The 23,986-nt window shown below is 42.7% G+C and overlaps 1 protein-coding gene across 1 annotated transcript in view; it reads right to left on the bottom strand.

Annotated features, from left to right (window-relative positions):
- Positions 1–23,986, bottom strand: part of LOC126336357 (proteasome inhibitor PI31 subunit) — a 96,507-nt gene that overhangs the window by 53,839 nt on the left and 18,682 nt on the right. The window contains exon 2 of the mRNA XM_049999949.1: positions 16,371–16,520. Coding sequence (XP_049855906.1) covers positions 16,371–16,520 — 150 coding nt within the window. The remainder of the gene's footprint in view (positions 1–16,370; positions 16,521–23,986) is intronic.

Raw genomic sequence — 23,986 nt, 5'->3', positions numbered from 1 at the left:
CGTATTATGTTCGAGTATAATGTCTTTTCTGGAGACTAGAAATCTACTCTGTAGGAATCAGCATGGGTTTCGAAAAAGACGGTCGTGTGAAACCCAGCTCTCGCTATTCGTCCACGAGACTCAGAGGGCCTTAGACACGGGTTCACAGGTAGATGCCGTGTTTCTTGACTTCCGCAAGGCGTTTGACACAGTTCCCCACAGTCGTTTAATGAACAAAGTAAGAGCATACGGACTATCAGATCAATTGTGTGATTGGATTGAGGAGTTCCTAGATAACAGAACGCAGCATGTCATTCTCAATGGAGAGAAGTCTTCCGAAGTAAGAGTGATTTCAGGTGTGCCGCAGGGGAGTGTCATAGGACCGTTGCTATTCACAATATACATAAATGACCTGGTGGATGACATCGGAAGTTCACTGAGGCTTTTTGTGGATGATGCTGTGGTGTATCGAGAGGTTGCAACAATGGAAAATTGTACTGAAATGCAGGAGGATCTGCAGCGAACTGACGCATGGTGCAGGGAATGGCAATTGAATCTCAATGTAGACAAGTGTAATGTGATGCGAATACATAGAAAGATAGGTCCCTTATCATTTAGCTACAAAATAGCAGGTCAGCAACTGGAAGTAGTTAATTCCATAAATTATCTGGGAGTATGCATTAGGAGTGATTTAAAATGGAATGATCATATAAAGTTGATCGTCGGTAAAGCAGATGCCAGACTGAGATTCATTGGAAGAATCTTAAGGAAATGCAATCCGACAACAAAGGAAGTAGGTTACAGTACGCTTGTTCGCCCAATGCTTGAATACTGCTCAGCAGCGTGGGATCCGCACCAGGTAGGGTTGATAGAGGAGATAGAGAAGATCCAACGGAGAGCAGCGCGCTTCGTTACAGGATCATTTAGTAATTGCGAAAGCGTTACGGAGATGATAGATAAACTCCAGTGGAAGACTCTGCAGGAGAGACGCTCAGTAGCTCGGTACGGGCTTTTGTTAAAGTTTCGAGAACATACCTTCACCGAAGAGTCAAGCAGTATATTGCTCCCTCCTACGTATATCTCGCGAAGAGACCATGAGGATAAAATCAGAGAGATTAGAGCCCACACAGAAGCATACCGACAATCCTTCTTTCCACGTACAATACGAGTCTGGAATAGAAGGGAGAACCGATAGAGGTACTCAGGGTACCCTCCGCCACACACCGTCAGGTGGCTTGCGGAGTATGGATGTAGATGTAGATGTAGATGCAGCTGGTAGCCCAGTTTTCGGAGTCTTTTAGATAAACAGGAACAGATTTGCATTTTTTGTGCTCCGGTAGGAGCATTTTTTCACCAGTTAATGCACTTCCTAATGTTTTGGGTACTACGCATCTCAGCCATACGTATCCTCCTTCATGCATTTCAGATATTGTAAGAGGGTGGTATGATTTTTCCATTAAAGTACCCACTACTCAGATGACTTTTAATTTCTCTTAAGTTAATGAAAATTATAGCAACTGTTTCCAGTTTCTCTCTGTATACATAAAGGGGACATCATCTTGAATGTTTACTCCTTTCAAAAGATAGTTAAAAATACTTTTACTACACACAATTAACAGCCTTTCAATCAGTCAAAATTTCATTTCCTCAGGAAACTGCTCACATCTTTTTGATTCAGTAACATTTGTAAGCATTGATGACACAACAAACTGCATGATGACATCACCAATTCAGAATCAAGGTTTGTGAAAGCTACTAAATAATTACTGACATACTTTATAATTTGCACAAGTAATATGCATCAATATATTTTATTTTGCTATTCACGGATAATTTTTTTCTTCAAATTATATACGTTCTCTCATCAGGCAAATGAACTTCTAGTTATGGTTTCGCCACCATTTGTTAGTGGCCATGTTTGCTATCTCTTGGTACACAGAATGAATTTTTCTTTAGTCATTTGCACTATAATTTCAGAGAATCTATTCCTCAACAATAACTTTTGAAGTAAAGGATCTTTCATTAAGAGTGATACTTTCTAAAATTGTATTTTCCAGTTTCTAATATACTTTTTGTGTGCTTACAGGTGTTAAAATATCCAGTACAATTTGCAGTTTAATTATGCAGCAATTCACACTTCCTGAGCATTAAGAAATCATTTAAAAAAATTTACTCAAGTGGAAGGGCAGTTTTGGGTGCTATCGTTTGTTCACCAGGGAACTAGGTCGCTATACGCTGTACTGTGACCAAGTTTGAGAGGGATTTTACTCCACATGACCAGATGACAATGTAAACACAAAATGAGGACAATATCACAGCAACTGTTGCCAGTATTGAGGAAGAGCCAAATATATCAGTTTCAAGACAAAGAATTATTACTATCCAATATGTGTAAGACAAAGAACTGTGATCTCCTGCTCATCCAGGAAACTCATAGAGGTCCGAATGACAGAAGGCCGAGGATACATGAAATGACATTAATCACTGAGAGACCCAGCGAACAATATGGCAGTGCAATATTTGCTAAACCAGGCCTCAACATCTTGTCCGCAGACTTAACTGTAGATAACGACACAGAAATACTGACTGTAGCAACAGAGACTTATACAGTAACATCAGTGTACAAACCACCAAATAATGTGTTCCGTTTCAAAGAACCTGATAATTTCAATCTACAACCAGTGAAATTGGTCATGGGAGATTTTAACTGCCACAGTGTATCATGGAGCTACAGAGAAACAGATCAAAGTGGAGAAGACCTTGAAAACTGGGTAGAAAGCAAGGGGCTTAAGTTAATACATGATCCAAAACTGCCATACTCCTTCAGGAGTGGAAGGTGGGGCTGTGGATATAACCCAGATAACATCTTTGCAAGTGAAAATGTTGCCCACCAAGTGAAGAAAGAAATGGGAGACCCAATTCCAAGGACACAACACCGAGCAATTATTTGCACTATAGAAGCAGTCATCAAACCCAGCTATACCCCCTTCAAGAGAAGATTTAACTTTAAACGAGCACAATGGGATAAATTTACTGAAGAACTCAATTCCAAAATCTTTGAACTAGATCCTTCTCCAGAGAAATATGATAGCTTTATAAAGCTGGTGAAAGCTGTCTCTTGTAGGCATATACCCCGCGGATGTAGAACAACTTACATACCAGGACTAGACAAACATACAAAAACACTTATGAATAAATATGAACACCTTTTTGAAGATGACCCATTTGCTGAAGAAACAATACAGGTTGGTGAAGAACTTATACTAGCCATATCAGCTAGAAGGAAAGAAAAATGGTGCGATCTAATGACGCAGCTCGATATGAAACAAAATGGTAGAAAGGCATGGCAATTGCTGAAAAATCTTGGAAACGACCCAACAGCTATTCCCTCGGCCATCTCTGATATAACACCTAACCAGATAGCACATCAGTTACTGCTGAATGGCAAAGTTAATAAAAAATCGGCAACTCCAAAGATCCAGAGAATTACTGAGGAGAATAACTATATTGGCACACCATTCTCATTGGAAGAATTAGAAACTGCAATATGCTCAATGAAGAACAATAAAGCTGCGGGGTTAGATGACTTGAGGGCGGAATAGATAAAAATGTTTGGACCAGCAACCAAGAAGTGGATTCTAGATGTGATTAACACCTGTGTCTCAACATTGCAAATACCAAAGATCTGGAGAAAAACCAAAGTTGTGGCCTTACTGAAACCGGGGAAACAGCCCACAGATGTCAAAAATTTCCGACCCATATCACTCCTATGTCATATATACAAAGTTTTAGAGAGAATGATCCTCAATCGCATCTCGGACCAAGTCGATCAAAGACTGATCAGAGAACAATCTGGGTTCCGCCCCGGGAGGTCGTGTTGTGGACAAATCTTGAACCTGACACAGCACATAGAGGATGGATATGAACGTGGGCAGATCACCGGTGTCACCTTTGTGAATCTTACTGCTGCATATGACACCATTAATCACAGGAAAATGTTAACAAAGATCTATGCCATCACGAAAGACTTCCACCTAACACAGTTTATAAGATGCCTGCTACAAAACAGACGTTTCTTTGTTACCCTACAAAATAAGAGGAGCCGGTGGAGGGCATAGAGAAATGGTACCCCCAAGGAAGTGTGCTAGCCCCACTGCTGTTTAATATTTACACTAATGACCAGCCTGTTAATTCTGTCACAAGATCTTTCATTTATACAGATGACACAGCACTTGCAGCGCAAGGAAGAACCTTTGAGGAGGTGGAAGAAAAACTCACAACAAGTCTTGAGGCATTATCTAACTACTACGATAGCAACAACCTGAAGCCAAACCCCTCCAAAACACAAGTGTGTACATTTCACTTACGGAACAGAGAGGCACGGAGGAAAGTGAGAATAACCTGGAGAGGTCAACAGCTGGCCCACTGTGACACCCCAAAGTACCTCAGAGTGAAGTTGGACCGGTCCCTCACCTTCAAGGACCACTGTACAGATACAAAAATGAAAGTCAGTGCTAAGAACAACATTATTAGGAGACTGACCAGCAACAACTGGGGAGCACACCCACAGGTCCTCCGCAAATCTGCCCTCGCTTTGTGCTTCTCCACTGCTGAATATGCAGCACCTGTATGACAGAACTCCAGCCATGTCAAACAGGTAAATATTGCCCTAAATGAAACAGGACGAATTGTAACCGGCTGTTTGCGGGCAACCCCTGTTGACAAAATCTACCACCTCATGGGCGTAGCACTGCCAGACATCCGAAGGAGAACAGTAGCTGAAGTGGAAAGAAAGAAGCAGGAGACAGATCAGAGACACCCCCTGTTTGGATGCAAACATCAAACGCCAAGACTCAAGTCGAGAAAAAGTTTTCTCCAGACAACGCGACCAATCCAGACATCACATGCAGACCATAGGATACAACTCTGGCGTAGCTCATCATCAGAGAAATATTGGGACAACCCCAAGGAAGAACTTGCTACAGGTCATCATCTCCCATACACAACATGGAAGGTACTCAATAGACTTAGAACTGGCGTATCTCGATGTAAGGAGAACATGAAGAAATGGGGATACATCTCAGGGGACGAACTATGTGAATGTGGTGAACCTCAAGACCATCAGCACCTACTCAACTGCAGGAAACTGTCGGAACCTGTGTCCATGGACGATCTGATTATCGCCAAAGATAAGGAAGTCTGTGCAGCGGAATACTGGGCAGCACATGGAATATAAAGATGCACATATTCTCTGTAATACTTGTAATATATATGCTATGTACTTTAAGTTATATTTAATATGTTATGTTCTGGACACGTATAAATAAAAATACAATCTCAATGGTTGTGGGCTATCTGAGACATAAACTTGGCAAATCTTGTGAAATGATTAGGGCTCGTATTCATAAAAAGTTGTACTGACTCGAGAGTTGAAGCCAAATGATCACAGATTGCATGATGAGTTTGCTGACTGGGCCATACAGCAATTGAAAGCTGATCCTGATTTCAATGGAAAAATCATCTCAGGCAAGGCACATTCTTGTCTTAGTGGCTTTGTCACAAAGTAAAGTTGTCCTTACTCAAGTAAGAAGAACCCACAAGTGATCCAAAAGCTGCCATTCCATTCAGAAAAACTCAATGTGTGGTGCAGTTTATGGTGTGGGGGCATCATTGGACCTTATTTCTTTTGAGGTGATGAGAGAAGAAATGTTACTGTCAATGACAACTGGTAAAGATCCATGTTACGTGAATTCCTGTGGCCAGAAGTTGGGACCTTAGATATTGAAAACAAGTGGTTCCAGCAGGATGGTGCTACATGCTACAGAGCTGATGGTATACTCGATTTGCTGAGGGAGAAGTTTGGCAATCGGATCATAAAAAGACATGGATCTGTGAATTGGCTATCACAGTCATGTGATTTAATTCCCACGGATTCTTTTCTTTGGAGCTACATCAAAGCCAAGGGCTATGCTGCCAAACCACAAACTATCATCAGGTTATCACAGACATAACACCTCTGAAGTTAGACAGAGTGGTTAACAACTGGACCATCATTTGCATCAATGTGTTCAAAGCTGTGGTGGAAATTTGAATGGTATTTTCTTCAGAACATAACTGCAAAGTCTAAACTTAAATAAAAGCTCAATTTATTTTGATATGTTGAGTGATTTTTTATGTATCACTCTTAATGAAGGACCCTTTATAATGAACATTACCTCTTATAAAAGACAGAGCTTGTAGCCATTATTAGGAGTTTCACTGAATGGCATAATGTTTCCATTTATGCTCTGTTGCATTGTGCAGTTTCAAAGAACATTCTTCAACATCCCTGATCTTTTACTAATTCATGACAACATAAAACAGAACAGACTATTCATTCACTTTACCTCCATTTCTTGTTTTATGAAAAACATACTTTACAAATATGAGTCCTTTGGTATAAACATTCTATATATATATTCACATCTTCCATGTGTTACTAACCTCTCTCAGCCAAGTTTTATATTTTTGTGATGCTCATGCAAATCAAACATCATTGCTTAACACTGGCAAACATACCTGTGCATAAGAACAATTCTATGTCAGATGACAACTTTCTATATGCTTATCAAAACATTCATTTTCTGTTCTAATTTGATCTTTGCTTGTGTTGTATGTGCAAGAAATCTTTATGACATTCTTTTTCGGCGCATTATGCCATTTCATATCATCATAGTCGCAACATAGTTCACCCTGGAACAGAAAATGGCCCAATGACATCAGTATTTCTTTTTCATTTTTTTTTACATTCCAGGGAAGCAGTATTTCATCACAAATTCTTTCATAATTTCTTATTTAATCTTGTCATTCTACACTTTAAAAAACCTGTGTATGCATTTATTCTTATTTTATTTTGCTCATCTCTGACATTCCATCAGTGTCTCACAGTTAATCTTATGATTCAGAGAAGTAAGTCTATGTAATTTTTTCTGTTTACTGTTAACATCTTCTATTTTAATTTTTTTCTTTCCCCTTTTCTCATTGTATATCTTACTTCTTTTAATTGTTTCCTAATATTAATATCTTGACATCTTTTCACATGAAACATCGTGAACAAACCATGAAAACCAAAAACAATTTATTCTGACGCATTCTGCATATTCTATAGCTTCCTACGTGACTCTTACCACTTGACAAATTGTGGACTACGCTTCTCTTCTGGCTGAACTCTGATGATCTCTGTTTGCTGAATCTGATCAAATGCCTTACAAAACTGTTACTGAGAATAAGCACACTACAGGAGCGCAGGTAATGTGCTCCCTCAGTAAAGCAAGATTAGCGTCCATATGGCTTCATATAATTTTTTAGTTGTCATCGTGATATAATCATCATTTTCCCCTCACATACATTCCTCTTGTGTCAGATTGTTCAAAAAAATGGTTCTGAACACTATGGGACTTAACATCTAGGGTCATCAGTCCCCTAGAACTTAGAACTACTTAAACCTAACTAACCTAAGGACATCACACAACACCCAGTCATCACAACGCAGAGAAAATCCCTGACCCCATCGGGAATCGAACCCGGGCGCGGGAAGTGAGAACGCTACCGCACGACCACGAGCTGCGGACTATCAGATTGTTGATCATGCACCACGGTTTTATTAGTTTTTCTGTAAAAGGTATTGTTTTCTTGTTACTCCTCTCTTCTCTTAGCTGTGTTTAATATGCAGAAACATCCAGTATCTGGTTCTTACCTTTGTTCTTTCATTTAGTTCACAACTATGTATGATATTAGTCCTCCCTTCAAATCCATACTGGTCTTACTTGTCAAAAAGTCTTTCAATAAATTTTAAGATATTCATTCCTCATTCAGTCTTTACTCATTTGTACTACCATGGTACTCCAGAAATCCATTACATCCGTGTGGAACTCACAGTCTCTTTTTTTCTGCTACATGTTTTCATTGCTTTGCTGTTACACAATCGATTTGTCATGCTCCCTAGAAACCTACAGCCCCCATATTTTGAAACCACAATGTTTTTCTTATATTTAGAGGTCCATTCAAATCCATACTGTTCTCAACTGTGAAGAGTCTTTCACTACACATGCTATTCTACAAGAAGTTATGTACATTTTTGTGATTTTCAATTATTTTTCTTGGTATACCTCTTGAAGTAACTATGGCTTATTTTTGGTCCCCTTTTCATATCATTTAATTCAGTATGTGTACTTCACAGTTTATACTCTCATATTTCACACAATGCTGCTGTGTGGATATCAAACAATCATGTTTTCAATGTTACTGCATCATTGTAAGTTCTCTAGGGTTTCTTTACTCATCTCACCAATAATGACAAAATTGAAGTAAATAATACAGTGCTGTATATTAGAGTTTATGTACCCATGTTTTATAGGACAGAGTCAGTCTCGTTACACAGTCACACTACAAAAGGAAATTTACTCAAATATTCACGATCCATGCACGCTACCCTGCACTACTGTGACAAAATTTTGAATTTAATTTCATATTTGCCTAACTACCACAGCAAAACTACAAACCAATTGGATTCAATTGGAACATCTTACTTAGAACTGTTATGTGACCGATAATTTATCGGATATGGGCACCTGCATGGCACCATCCTATGCCAAACTGTTCACACGCCATCTAGAAAAATCCTTCCCCCAAACCCAGAATCCTAAACCCCTCAGCAGGTTCAGATTCACTGATGACATCTTTGCTATCTGGATCAAAGGTGAGGACACTATGTCCACATTCCCCCAGAACCTCAACAACTCCTCCCTCATTTGCTTCACCTGGACCTACTCAACCCAACAGGCCACCTCAGAGATGGCTACATCAGTATCTCCATCCATATCAAGATGACCCTTCCATACAGCATAGCCACCTATCGTTGTCGCATCTGCAGTGATGAGCAGTCCTTCTCTGAATACACCGAGGGTCTCGCTGAAGCCATCATTGACTGTAATTATCCTCCCACCATACTACAAAAACAAATGTACCGTGCCTTATCTTTCCAGTCTCCCACAACCTCCCGAAGTCCCACAGTCCAGCCACAGAGGAGCATTCCCCTCTTAACACAGTACCATCCAGGACTGGAGCAAATGAATTACATTCTCTGCCAGGGATTTGATTACGTGTCAGTGTGCCCTGAAATGAGAAATGTCCTGCCCACTACCCTTTCCACTCCTCCCACAATGGTATTCTGTCGTCCACCGAACCTACACAATATACTCATCCATGCTTACGCAACCCCTGTTCCCAATTCCGTACCTCATAGTTCATACCCCTGTAATAGACCTAGAGGCAAAGCCTGTTCCATACATCCTCCCACCACCACCAACTACTCCAGTCCAGCCACTAACATCATCTATCCCATCAAAGTCAGGGCTACCTGTGAAACCAGTCATGTGATTTACAGGCTAAGCTGCAACCACTGTGCTGCATTCTATGTAGGCATGACAACCAACAAGCTGTCTGTCCACATGAATGACCTCTGACAAACAGTGGCCAAGAAACAAGTGGACCACCCTGTTGCTGAACACTCTGCCAAAGAAGATATCCCTCATTTTAATGACTGTTTCATAGCCTGTGCCATATGGATCCTTCTCATCAATACCAGCTTTTCTGAACTGCGCACATGGGAACTTTCCCTGCAATACGTTCTACGTTCACGTAACCCTCCTGGCCTCAACCTTCGTTAGTCACTGTTCTCAGCCATCCAGCCCCCTCCCTGTTCCCATTCTAGCACTACAAAGCCATCATTTCACTGCCACATCCAATCTTCTAATTTCTTTTTCTTTCTCTCCTTTACATTACTCCCCCTCCCCTTTTCCTCCTGCCCTCTGCCTGAACTGCAGCACTTCACGTCTGCCACCCCCACCAGATTATCCCTCTCCCTCCCCACCCCAGCCTCCTCCTTACCCCTACCTAGTAGCCACTCCCATCATGCAATGGTGCTGCTGTTTGCAATATGGTTTTAGCTGCCTAAGACTGCAGACGTGTGCACACTTTGTGTTTGCATGTGTGTGTGTGTGTGTGTGTGTGTGTGTGTGTGTGTGTGTGTGTGTGTGTGTGTGTCTACTACTGACAAAGGTCTTAATGGCCAATAGCTATAATTGTGTTAATCTTTTTGTTGTGCTTATCATGACTCAGTGTCTCTGCTATATGGTGGGTAGCAACTTTTCTTCTCTAATATTGTTACGTTCCCATCCTGGATATTCCATTGTTTAATTTATCATTTTAATTGAATCAACTGTGGTTTCTTGGCGAAACATTGTAAATTAACTAAACCACCACCATTTTTGCCTTGCTTTACATATTTTACTATGGTTACTGCACAACCTAGGTTTTGGGTTATAAGACCATTCTCAAACATGTAACCTAGTTGTGCAGTAACCATAACAAAAATTGTGAAACAAGGCAACAAACAATGTTTGTCTGGTTAAATAATTCGCCGTACAGATAAGCGTCATCCACTCCAGTGCCTCCAAGTTCATGCGTAACATTTAAAAATTTGCCTTGAGGGACACCACTCTCTGCTCATAACCCCCAAATAAAACTTCACTATGGAATGGAAGACCCATCAATGAAGCTGTTCTAGAATATAGCAACCCAACTAGTGGCATCCACTCACTCAGATCACCTTGTGTGGGACGTCCATTCCTTTCGAAATTACCACCTTCCACAAATTGGGAAATTAACCTCACATTTGCTGAAACTGTTTTAGAGAAGTTATGGAAAACCTAAATCTGGATGGCCAGACAGGCATTTGAACTGCCATCCTCCCAAAAATAATTTCAATGTCTTCCCATTCAGTCACCACACTCAGTGGGTGGCTCACAAGTGTTGCAGGAAGCAGTAATGGATTGGGTTATCATTGTGTACAGTATCACAGCCTTCAGACAGTGAAGAATCTAGCTCCCAGTCAGATAAGGGACAGTTATATGGCACAGAATTGTACAATCTGAAGTCCAGTTCATTCCTCTCCGGTCATAGGGGAGTGACAGATTGATGGATTCTGGCTGCCAGTGGCAGTAGCCATGTGAATGGCTCTTTAATTGTCTGGGTACTGTTTGGAAACACCTCAAGTCTGGCCCATCTGCTAGAAGTGGCTGACTATGTTTAGCAGAAGTCCCCCTGATGGCTTCCTGCACTTGGGTGAAACAAGAGGAAGTACAGGGGCCCTGTACTTCCACCTCAACTGACATCTCTGCCCAAACTCTTTGCCTTTACAAATGTCTGCTTGTGTCTGTATATGTGTGGATGGATATGTGTGTGTGTGTGTGTGTGTGTGTATGTGTGTGTGTGTGTGTGTGTGTGTGTGTGTGCGCGCGCGCGCGCGCGTGTATACCTGTCCTTTTTTCTCCCTAAGGGTAAGTCTTTCCGCTCCCAGGATTGGGATGACTCCTTACCCTCTCCCTTAAAACCCACATCCTTTCGTTTTTCCCTCTCCTTCCCTCTTTCCTGATAAAACAACCGTTGGTTGTGAAAGCTTGAATTCTGCGTGTGTGTTTGTGTGTCTATCAACATGCCAACGCTTTCATTTGGTAAGTTACATCATCTTTGTTTTTAGATATATTTTTCCCACGTGGAATGTTTCCTTCTATTATATTCATATCGATAAATTAAATTAATGCAGATGAATAGGAAAAAGAATCCTGTAATGTTTGAATACTTCATTAGCAGTGTAGCACTTGACACAGTCACGTCGATTAAATATTTGGGCGTAACATTGCAGAGCGATATGAAGTGGGACAGGCATGTAACGTCAGTTGTGGGGAAGGCGGATAGTCAACTTTGGTCGATTGGTAGAATTTTGGGAAGATGTGGTTCATCTCCCCCCCCCCCTCCCCCCATGAACCATGGACCTTCCTGTTACTGGGGAGGCTTGCGTGCTTCAGCAATACAGATGGCCATACTGTAGGTGCAAATACAACGGAAAGGTATCTGTTGAGAGGTCAGACAAACATGTGGTTCCTGAAGAGGGGCAGCAGCCTTTTCAGTAGTTGCAGGGGCAACAGTCTGTATGATTGACTCATGTGGCCTTGTAACATTGCTGGTACTGTGAACGGCTGAAAGCAAGGGGAAACTCATAATTTTTCCTGAGGGCATGCAGCATTACTATATGATTAAATGATGATGGCGTCCTCTTGGGTAAAATATTCTGGAAGTAAAATAGTCCCCCATTCGGATCTTCGGGCGAGGACTACTCAAGAGGACGTCGTTATCAGGAGAAAGAAAACTGGCGTTCTACAGACCGGAGCGTGGAATGTCAGATCCCTTAATCGGGCATGTAGGCTAGAAAATTTTAAAAGGGAAATGGATAGGTTAAAGTTAGATATATTGGGAATTAGTGAAGTTCGGTGGCAGGAGGAACAAGACTTTTGGTCAGGTGAATACAGGATTATAAATACAAAATCAAATAGGGGTAATGCAGGAGTAGGTTTAATAATGCGTTAAAAAAAAAATAAGAGTGCGGGTAAGCTACTATAAACAGCATAGTGAACGCATTATTGTGGCCAAGATAGACACGAAGCCCATGTCTACTACAGTAGTACACGTTTATATGCCAACTAGCTCTGCAGATGATGAAGAAATTGATGAAATGTATGATGAGATAAAAGAAATTATTCAGGTAGTGAAGGGAGACAAAAATTTAATAGTCATGAGTGACTTGAATTCATCAGTAGGAAAAGGGAGAGAAGGAAACATAGTACGTGAATATGGATTGGGGGGAAGAAATGAAAGAGGAAGCCGTCTGGTAAATTTTGCACAGAGCATAACTTAATCATAGCTAACACTTGGTTTAAGAATCATGAAAGAAGGTTGTATACATGGAAGAACCCTGGAGATACTAAAAGGTATCAGATAGATTATATAATGGTAAGACAGAGATTTAGGAACCAGGTTTTAAATTGTAAGACATTTCCAGGGGCAGATGTGGACTCTGACCACAATCTATTGGTTATGAGATGTAGATTAAAACTGAAGAAACTACAAAAAGGTGCTAATTTAAGGAGATGGGACCTGGATAAACTGACTAAACCAGAGGTTGTAGAGTGTTTCAGGGAGAGCATAAGGAAACAATTGACAGGTATGGGGGAAAGAAATACAGTAGAAGAAGAATGGGTAGCTCTGAGGGATGAAGTAGTGAAGGCAGCAGAGGATCAAGTAGGTAAAAAGACGAGGGCTGCTAGAAATCCTTAGGTAACAGAAGAAATATTGAATTTAATTGATGAAAGAAGAAAGTATAAAAATGCAGTAAATGAAGCAGACAAAAAGGAAAACAAACGTCTCAACAATGAGATCGACAGGAAGTGCAAAATGGCTAAGAAGGTATGGCTAGAGGACAAATGTAAGGATGTAGAGGCTTATCTCTCTAGGGGTAAAATAGATACTGCCTACAGGAAAATTAAGGAGACCTTTGGAGAGAAGAGAACCACTTGTATGAATATCACAATCTCAGATGGAAACCCAGTTCTAAGCAAAGAAGGAAGGGCAGAAAGGTGGAAGGAATATATAGAGGGTTTATACAAGGGTGATGTACTTGAGGACAATATTATGGACATGGAAGAGGATGTAGATGAAGAGGAAATGGGAGATAAGATACTGCGTGAAGAGTTTGACAGAGCACTGAAAGACCTGAGTTGAAACAAGGCCCCGGGAGTAGTCAACATTCCATTAGAACTACTGACAGCCTTGGGAGAGCCAGTCATGACAAAACTCTAGCATCTTGTGAGCAAGGTATATGTGACAGGCTAAATACCCTCAGACTTCAAGAAGAATATAATAATTTCAATCCCAAAGCAAGCAGGTGTTGACAGATGTGAAAATTACCAAACTATCAGTTTAATAAGTCACAGCTGCAAAATACTAACGCGAATTCTTTACAGATGAATGGAAAAATTGGTAGAGGCGGACCTCGGAGAGGATCAGTTTGGATTCCGTAGAAATGTTGGAACACGTGAGGCAATACTAACCTTACGACTTATCTTAGAAGAAATATTAAGGAAAGGCAAACCTATGTTTCTAGCATTTGTAGACTTAGAGAAAGCTTTTGACAATGTTAACTGGAATACTCTCTTTCAAATTCTGAAGGTGGCAGGGGTAAAATACAGGGAGCGAAAGGCTATTTACTATTTGTACAGAAACCAGATGGCAGTTATAAGAGTCGAGGGACATGAAAGGGAAGCAATGGTTGGGAAGAGAGTGAGACAGGGTTGTAGCCTCTCCCCGATGTTATTCAATCTGTATATTGAGCAAGCAGTAAAGGAAACAAATTAAAAATTCGGAGTAGGTATAAAAAACTGTGGAGAAGAAATAAAAACTTTGTGGTTCGCCGATGACATTGTAATTCTGTCAGAGACAGCAAAGGACTTGGAAGAGCAGTTGAACGGAATGGACAGTGTCTTGAAAGGAGGATATAAGATGAACATCAACAAAAGCAAAACGAGGATAATGGAATGTAGTCAAATTAAATCGGGTGATGCTGAGGGAATAGATTAGGAAATGAGACACTTAAAGTAGTAAAGGAGTTTTGCTATTTAGGGAGTAAAATAACTGATGTGGTCGAAGTACAGAGAATATAAAATGTAGACTGGCAATGGTAAGGAAGGCGTTTCTGAAGAAGAGAAATCTGTTAACATCGAGTATAGATTTAAGTGTCAGGAAGTCATTTCTGAAAGTATTTGTATGGAGTGTAGCCATGTATGGAAGTGAAACATGGACGATAAATAGTTTGGACAAGAAGAGAATAGGAGCTTTTGAAATGTGGTGCTACAGAAGAATGCTGAAGATTAGATGGGTAGATCACATAACTAATGAGGAGGTATTGAATAGAATTGGGGAGAAGAGGAGTTTGTGGCACAACTTGACAAAAAGAAGAGACCAATTGGTAGGACATGTTTTGAGGCATCAAGGGATCACAAATTTAGCATTGGAGGGCAACGTGGAGGGTAAAAATCGTAGAGGGAGACCAAGAGAAGAATACACTAGGCTGGTTCAGAAGACTGTGGGTTGCAGTAAGTACTGGGAGATGAAGAAGCTTGCACAGGATAGAGTAGCGTGGAGATCTGCATCAAACCAGTCTCAGGACTGAAGACCACAACAACAACAACAACAACAACAACATGGTTCATCTGTAAAGGAGACCGCTTATAAAACACTAATACCACCTATTCTTGAGTACTGCTCGAGTGTTTGGGATCCCTATCAGGTCGGATTGAGGGAGGACATAGTAGCAATTCAGAGGCGGGCTGCTAGATTTGTTACTGGTAGGTTTGATCATCACGCGAGTGTTACGGAAATGCTTCAGGAACTTGGGTTGGAGTCTCTAGAGGAAAGGAGGCGTTCTTTTCGTGAATCGCTACTGAGGAAATTTAGAGAACCAGCATTTGATTCTGACAGCAGTACAATTTTACTGCCGCCAACTTACATTTTGCGGAATGGCCACAAAGATAAGATAAGAGAGATTAGGGCTCGTACAGAGGCATATAGGCAGTCATTTTTCCCTCGTTCTGTTTGGGAGTGGAGCAGGGAGAGAAGATGCTAGTTGTGGTATGAGGTACCCTCCGCCACGCACCGTATGGGGGATTTGGAGTATGTATGTAGATGTAGATGTACCCTAAATGTGAATCAAGAGACACCTAATCGAATCAGAAACTGGCTTAAGTAAATTGTATGGATTTCTTCAGTCAGTCTAATTCTACCACATCTAAATACTAAATTTAGTATAAAACAAAATTTCAAAATGCAACTTAATTCACTCTTTCACTGTATGCTGATTTTCTTAGAACCATGATGTCAGTTTATACTCTAGACTCTACATTATCATCTATATCATAGTTATTTCAGTACTTCCCAGTGCTTCATCCTCAGTCAGTCCCACATTCATCAATGAGTGTCGGGACGTAATTAGGTTCCTATACAGTTGGTCTGGGCGACGTCTTGAAGGAGAGTACTGATCTTCAGTTTCTTCAGAGATGTTATAAAATGTGAGTCAAGTATCTGTACTGTGTGGATGATTGATGACAGCTTACCTAGCGCAGTCTTATGTTTTACATTGTTACGGGTGGGTACAGAATAAAAGAAATGCAGCACTTAAAATCCATTGCTACCAAATATTCCACCGTATAATATATGGTGGCTGCCCAGCTTAATGTACCCATCTCATGCACAGATCACCATCTCTGCACTTCAACAGAGCAAAATATTGATGCTGTAAGTTTCTTACATCCCAATCATTTGAAAGTTGGTGACACCACCCCTAACATACAATAGTGATGATGGCTACAAAAGTGTCAGAATGATCATGGAAGCACACTAACATCGTGCCACTAAACTTGTAAAATTAAGACTTTTATAAGAGACATCTAAGTATGACTTACCAGCAAGTTGAACAATATGTCATCCTCTGTTCTAGCACCTCTCAGGACATACAGTTTATTTTCATAAACATATCGCAGAGCATAGCTGGCCTCCTTGTTCCAGTCTTCTGGAAGAGCTTCACTACCAGTCTCAGAGTCCTTTATTGTTGTCTGGAATGAATATAGAATGTTTAGTTACTAGAAATATAACTGAAAAATTCTGCACATCACATTAAATATAAAATGTCTTATTGGTGCTGAGGGAATGAGACATTATTGGGGCTCCAATTTGCTAAAGAATGTGCTACAAAATGATTCTATACCCTTACACCTAAATCAAAACACAATAAAAAAAGTAACAGAGAACTTATTGTTGAATGCAAGGTCCACAAACTGAACATATTAAACACATCAACTATATTCATTACTTATTTACTTAATGTTGTTCATATTTGAAGCTAATGTTTATTATTTGCATGAAACTTATATAATATACACTCAAAGTAGGTTTACGCCTTTCAGATCTGTTGAATAAATATAGGCAAGAGTCTGACAATATCACCTACACTAATCAATGTCCTGTTGATGTGTTGCACATAACAAACTGCTCTGAGTTTCTTTGTCCTCCAAAGTTTCTGGCAATCCATTTCTGACATAAGTCAAAATACCCATAAGAATCTTGTCAGACAGTAATAGGAATTGTATTGATTTGAACTCCTGACATGTCTGATGAAGAATTATTTCCTCATTAAACAATGTGAGAGTGTAATTCTTCATGCTTTCCCGGCGATCTGTTGACATCTTGGATATTCGGGAAACCAGCCGGATGTTCGCGTCGTTCTCGCACGATATTTCAACAGCGTACCTCGCTGTCTTCTTCAGGTGCTACCTGAGACTGGTCCTTGGGTCGATCGAGTCCAGTATTTATGCCTGGGAGGAGCTGGGCGTTCCCTAATCGGTCCGCGCCCAGTCGAGCGTTCCATCTGTGGTCCGCGCCCGCCAGACTCGGCTTCAACGGACCCCTCCAGTCGCGGATGTTCCGACTGCCGTCGGCGCCGGTTTTGGCCGTCCTCAACGGTTGTGGTTGTCATTTGAGGTGTGTCAGGCCCGATCTGAGATGTTAGGTACTCTATCTCATGACTGTTACTACGGTTTCCACTTCTGTTGCGTGCTGGGCGCTCCCTAAACGGTCCGCGCCGCGTCGTGTGTTCCATCTGAGGTCCGCGCCCGCCAGACGCGGCTACATTGTCCCTCTCTGGTGGCCGGTGTTCCCTCCGCCGTCCGCGCCCGGCCTGGCCGTCTTCTGAAGTCGAGTTCATGACCTGGGGTGTGTCAGATCTGGTCTCTAATGTCCAACACCTTGTCTCACAGCTGTTCCCTCGGTCTCCACTTATATTTCCTTCTGAATCCTGGAGTGTCCTGCGTTGAGTTTTCACAAGCTCAAGCGCAGGATTCCAGGCAGTGCTGATTTGGTATCCCGAGTCACGGTTGATTAGATTGTCTGTGACCTTAATCTCAATTGCTTCTTTAATGACACTGTCCCAATATCTTGAGGTCTGTGTCACAATCTTGGTGTCATTGTAATCCATTGAATGACCAAGTTCCAGACAATGCTCTGCTATGGCTGATTTAGTTGCCTGTCTGAGTCTGGTATGTCTCTGGTGTTCTTTACACCTGATGTCCACAGTTCTGGTGGTCTGGCCAATGTATGACATCCCACACTGGCATGGTATGTTGTAAATACCTGGCTTGCGTAGCCCCAGGTCATCTTTTACAGTCCCCAGCATAGCCCCAATTTTTGTGGGTGGGCAAAATATGCTCCTGATGTCATATTTCTGGAGAATCCTGCTGATCTTGGTAGAGATAGGTCCGGCATATGGCAAGTATGCCATCTTCTTTGCCTCTTCTGGTTCTTCTTCTGGATCCTTTGGCCGGTTGGCAGGTTGAAGTGCCTTCTGGATATCTCTAGAGGAGTACCCATTCCTGCTGAACACTGATTGTAAGTGTTCTATTTCTGTGGCCAGACTATCAGGATCTGACAGAGTTTGTGCTCTGTGGACCAGTGTTTTGAGCACTCCATTCTTCTGTGCCGGATGGTGGCAACTGCTGGCTTGAAGGTATAAGTCAGTGTGCGTAGGTTTGCGGTACACACTGTGTCCAAATGTGCCATCTCCCTTTCTCTTCACCAGAACATCCAAGAATGGAAGTATTCCATCCTTCTCCATTTCCATTGTGAACTTAATGTTCGGATGGCAAGAGTTCAGATGTAGCAGGAACTCATCTAACTTCCTTCTACCATGGGGCCAGATGACAAAGGTATCATCCACATACCTAAAAAAGCACTTGGGTTGATATCTGGCTGAAGAGAGTGCTTCCTCTTCAAACCTTTCCATAAATAGGTTGGCCACCACTGGTGATAGAGGGCTACCCATCGCCACCCCTTCTGTTTGTTCATAAAATTGACCCCCATATAGGAAGTACGTCGATGTCAGTACATGCCTGAACAGGTCAAGGAGAGCCCCATCGAACTTCTCTCCAATAAGCTCAAGTGACTCCTTCAGTGGTACACGTGTAAAGAGAGACACCACATCGAAACTAACCATGATGTCTGTGTCTGTGATGTGTTGCTGGCCCAGTCGATGTAGGAAATCCTCTGAGTTCCAGATGTGATGTGCACATTTACCCACATGTGGTGTCAACATCTTCTTCAGGTATTTCGCAGTAGGGTAAGTTGCTGCACCAATATTGCTGACAATAGGTCGCAGTGGAACCCCATCCTTGTGAATCTTGGGGAGTCCATAAAGTCTAGGGGGTGTTGGCGCTTTGGGACGCAGCTTCTTGATGACTTGTTCAGGCAGGCCTGTCTCCTTCAACAGAGCCCTGGTCTTTTTGTCCACTTTCTCTGTAGGGTCGCCGGCTATTGACCTGTATGCAGGATCCTCCAGAAGTTGTTGCACCTTTCTGTCATATTCTGTTTTTTGTAGGATGACTGTGGAGTTCCCCTTGTCTGCAGGCAACACCACAATGCTGTCATCCTCCCGGAGTCGCCTCAGTGCCACCCTTTCATCACCTGAGATGTTGGATTTGGGTGGCTTGGTCTTGGTGAGCGCCCTGCAGGTTTCTCTTCGGATCTCTTCGGCCACACTAGAAGGAAGCGTGATGGCCACTTGCTCAACTGCACTGACAAAGGCTGTGACAGGAACGTTTCTAGGGGTCACTGCGAAATTGAGGCCCTTGCTAAGTACTTTTAAGGTGGTCTCATCGAGCTTCTTGTCAGTTAGATTGACCACTGTGCGTGTGTCCACAGTCTGTTGCACCTTGTTGTTGAGGAGCTCAAACTTGGCTAGCTGGCGTGCCATTGACTTCTTGCTGGTGCATTCTGCTAGAGACCAGGAGGCACCATCAACCTGGTCCCAGTCTTGAGTGGTTAAGGAAGCTGCTATAGTTAGGTGAAGATACAGCAGTTCCCTGGATGTCAAATCCAATCGGTGGCGCAGGTCGCGCACTCTCTCTCTAACCAGAGCGAGACTAGCTCGGTGTTTGATCCTGTTTGCCGCTCTCGAGTTAATGTGATGCTTGATCCTGGCGAAAACTGGAACTACTTCACCCTCTCGGCATCTCAGCAGGAAACTGAGAGAACACAGCATCCTCCCTTTCCTTTGTCGAAGCTTGTCCAGCTTCTTGATGTTACGGTACATCTCCTCCCCGTAGAGTCTTCTGATGTAATTCTTCATGCTTTCCCGGCGATCTGTTGACATCTTGGATATTCGGGAATCCAGCCGGATGTTCGCGTCGTTCTCGCACGATATTTCAACAGCGTACCTCGCTGTCTTCTTCAGGTGCTACCTGAGACTGGTCCTTGGGTCGATCGAGTCCAGTATTTATGCCTGGGAGGAGCTGGGCGTTCCCTAATCGGTCCGCGCCCAGTCGAGCGTTCCATCTGTGGTCCGCGCCCGCCAGACTCGGCTTCAACGGACCCCTCCAGTCGCGGATGTTCCGACTGCCGTCGGCGCCGGTTTTGGCCGTCCTCAACGGTTGTGGTTGTCATTTGAGGTGTGTCAGAAACGTTCCTGTCACAGCCTTTGTCAGTGCAGTTGAGCAAGTGGCCATCACGCTTCCTTCTAGTGTGGCCGAAGAGATCCGAAGAGAAACCTGCAGGGCGCTCACCAAGACCAAGCCACCCAAATCCAACATCTCAGGTGATGAAAGGGTGGCACTGAGGCGACTCCGGGAGGATGACAGCATTGTGGTGTTGCCTGCAGACAAGGGGAACTCCACAGTCATCCTACAAAAAACAGAATATGACAGAAAGGTGCAACAACTTCTGGAGGATCCTGCATACAGGTCAATAGCCGGCGACCCTACAGAGAAAGTGGACAAAAAGACCAGGGCTCTGTTGAAGGAGACAGGCCTGCCTGAACAAGTCATCAAGAAGCTGCGTCCCAAAGCGCCAACACCCCCTAGACTTTATGGACTCCCCAAGATTCACAAGGATGGGGTTCCACTGCGACCTATTGTCAGCAATATTGGTGCAGCAACTTACCCTACTGCGAAATACCTGAAGAAGATGTTGACACCACATGTGGGTAAATGTGCACATCACATCCGGAACTCAGAGGATTTCCTACATCGACTGGGCCAGCAACACATCACAGACACAGACATCATGGTTAGTTTCGATGTGGTGTCTCTCTTTACACGTGTACCACTGAAGGAGTCACTTGAGCTTATTGGAGAGAAGTTCGATGGGGCTCTCCTTGACCTGTTCAGGCATGTACTGACATCGACGTACTTCCTATATGGGGGTCAATTTTATGAACAAACAGAAGGGGTGGCGATGGGTAGCCCTCTATCACCAGTGGTGGCCAACCTATTTATGGAAAGGTTTGAAGAGGAAGCACTCTCTTCAGCCAGATATCAACCCAAGTGCTTTTTTAGGTATGTGGATGATACCTTTGTCATCTGGCCCCATGGTAGAAGGAAGTTAGATGAGTTCCTGCTACATCTGAACTCTTGCCATCCGAACATTAAGTTCACAATGGAAATGGAGAAGGATGGAATACTTCCATTCTTGGATGTTCTGGTGAAGAGAAAGGGAGATGGCACATTTGGACACAGTGTGTACCGCAAACCTACGCACACTGACTTATACCTTCAAGCCAGCAGTTGCCACCATCCGGCACAGAAGAATGGAGTGCTCAAAACACTGGTCCACAGAGCACAAACTCTGTCAGATCCTGATAGTCTGGCCACAGAAATAGAACACTTACAATCAGTGTTCAGCAGGAATGGGTACTCCTCTAGAGATATCCAGAAGGCACTTCAACCTGCCAACCGGCCAAAGGATCCAGAAGAAGAACCAGAAGAGGCAAAGAAGATGGCATACTTGCCATATGCCGGACCTATCTCTACCAAGATCAGCAGGATTCTCCAGAAATATGACATCAGGAGCATATTTTGCCCACCCACAAAAATTGGGGCTATGCTGGGGACTGTAAAAGATGACCTGGGGCTACGCAAGCCAGGTATTTACAACATACCATGCCAGTGTGGGATGTCATACATTGGCCAGACCACCAGAACTGTGGACATCAGGTGTAAAGAACACCAGAGACATACCAGACTCAGACAGGCAACTAAATCAGCCATAGCAGAGCATTGTCTGGAACTTGGTCATTCAATGGATTACAATGACACCAAGATTGTGACACAGACCTCAAGATATTGGGACAGTGTCATTAAAGAAGCAATTGAGATTAAGGTCACAGACAATCTAATCAACCGTGACTCGGGATACCAAATCAGCACTGCCTGGAATCCTGCGCTTGAGCTTGTGAAAACTCAACGCAGGACACTCCAGGATTCAGAAGGAAATATAAGTGGAGACCGAGGGAACAGCTGTGAGACAAGGTGTTGGACATTAGAGACCAGATCTGACACACCCCAGGTCATGAACTCGACTTCAGAAGACGGCCAGGCCGGGCGCGGACGGCGGAGGGAACACCGGCCACCAGAGAGGGACAATGTAGCCGCGTCTGGCGGGCGCGGACCTCAGATGGAACACACGACGCGGCGCGGACCGTTTAGGGAGCGCCCAGCACGCAACAGAAGTGGAAACCGTAGTAACAGTCATGAGATAGAGTACCTAACATCTCAGATCGGGCCTGACACACCTCAAATGACAACCACAACCGTTGAGGACGGCCAAAACCGGCGCCGACGGCAGTCGGAACATCCGCGACTGGAGGGGTCCGTTGAAGCCGAGTCTGGCGGGCGCGGACCACAGATGGAACGCTCGACTGGGCGCGGACCGATTAGGGAACGCCCAGCTCCTCCCAGGCATAAATACTGGACTCGATCGACCCAAGGACCAGTCTCAGGTAGCACCTGAAGAAGACAGCGAGGTACGCTGTTGAAATATCGTGCGAGAACGACGCGAACATCCGGCTGGATTCCCGAATATCCAAGATGTCAATGTGAGAGTGCTTTTTGTAGTACAGCTTGTGGTAATTATTATAGAAGGTGCATATGAACTGTTCTGTGAATCTATGTGGTACTGTTAGTAAAAATATGTGACTGTGTATGGGGACATGTTGTGAAAGATCATACTGTGACAAACACTTGAAGTGGAAACAGATTTATCTGCTACTGACAATAAATAATAGTTACCATGAAGAGCATTTAACAGTGTAATTGTTTGCTACAATCGATAAATAGATAAATAATGGTGACAGAGGTATATTAAATGTTGGTGCCAACAATATGGAACAGAAATTACATGTATAAAATGGGTTTTCAACTGGAACAAGTGCTTTCAGTAAGTGTAGGAACATGATGATGCTCCACATTTGGGTCCATCTACAAAATGAATAACATTGACCGAGTGTGACAGATGTGAAAACAATATCAGTAACTGTTTATGGAATCAGAATGAATCCAGCATTAAAACCGTCACTCACAAGAACTCTGTTAGGTGGAAGCCTTGTTCCTGACTCTAGCTAAACACACTGTGTGATGGACAGGAGATAACACAACTGGAAACAATCAGTAGTTCAACATTTGGGCTGACAGGGCCACAACAGTAAAAGTCAAACGTTACACAAGGAATGACTTTATTGCTTATATGATGTGTTTTGGAATTTATTTGTCAGATATCTACAAAAAATCAGATGCAAAGATATTATATAAATCAAAGCAATGCATAGCACTTCACTTTGACTGAAATCATCTGGCAAAAACTGTACTCCACCTACCCACAAGTGATTGCTGCACACGGATATGGCATTTCATGTTGTAAGTGAAACAAAAATTTGCTGACTACGTACACAATTTTGGAGAATGTAGGCGAAGGAGAGGTTTTTGTCATCAGGTAGCATTAAAAAATGTATAATGTCATGAAAGTGCATCAATTAATGTGCATTTTTTAGTACTGCATGTCTGACGACTGTGAACCAACTTATTATAAAAAATACATTTTTTTCATACAAATGGTAATGACTTCTTAATAGTGATAAAGTGCTCCATGGCACCACACTTCCTCAAAAGCTACAATTACAACAGCTGTGCAATATGACAAGCAATATAAAACTAAAGCATAAAATAGCAATATAAACATATATCACGAGTTTACATACAGG

This window comes from Schistocerca gregaria, chromosome 2 (genome assembly GCF_023897955.1).
Source record: "Schistocerca gregaria isolate iqSchGreg1 chromosome 2, iqSchGreg1.2, whole genome shotgun sequence".
Taxonomy (NCBI): Eukaryota; Metazoa; Arthropoda; class Insecta; order Orthoptera; family Acrididae; genus Schistocerca; species Schistocerca gregaria.
Note: the sequence above shows the minus strand (reverse complement) of the source record. Positions and strands in the feature narration are given on the sequence as shown.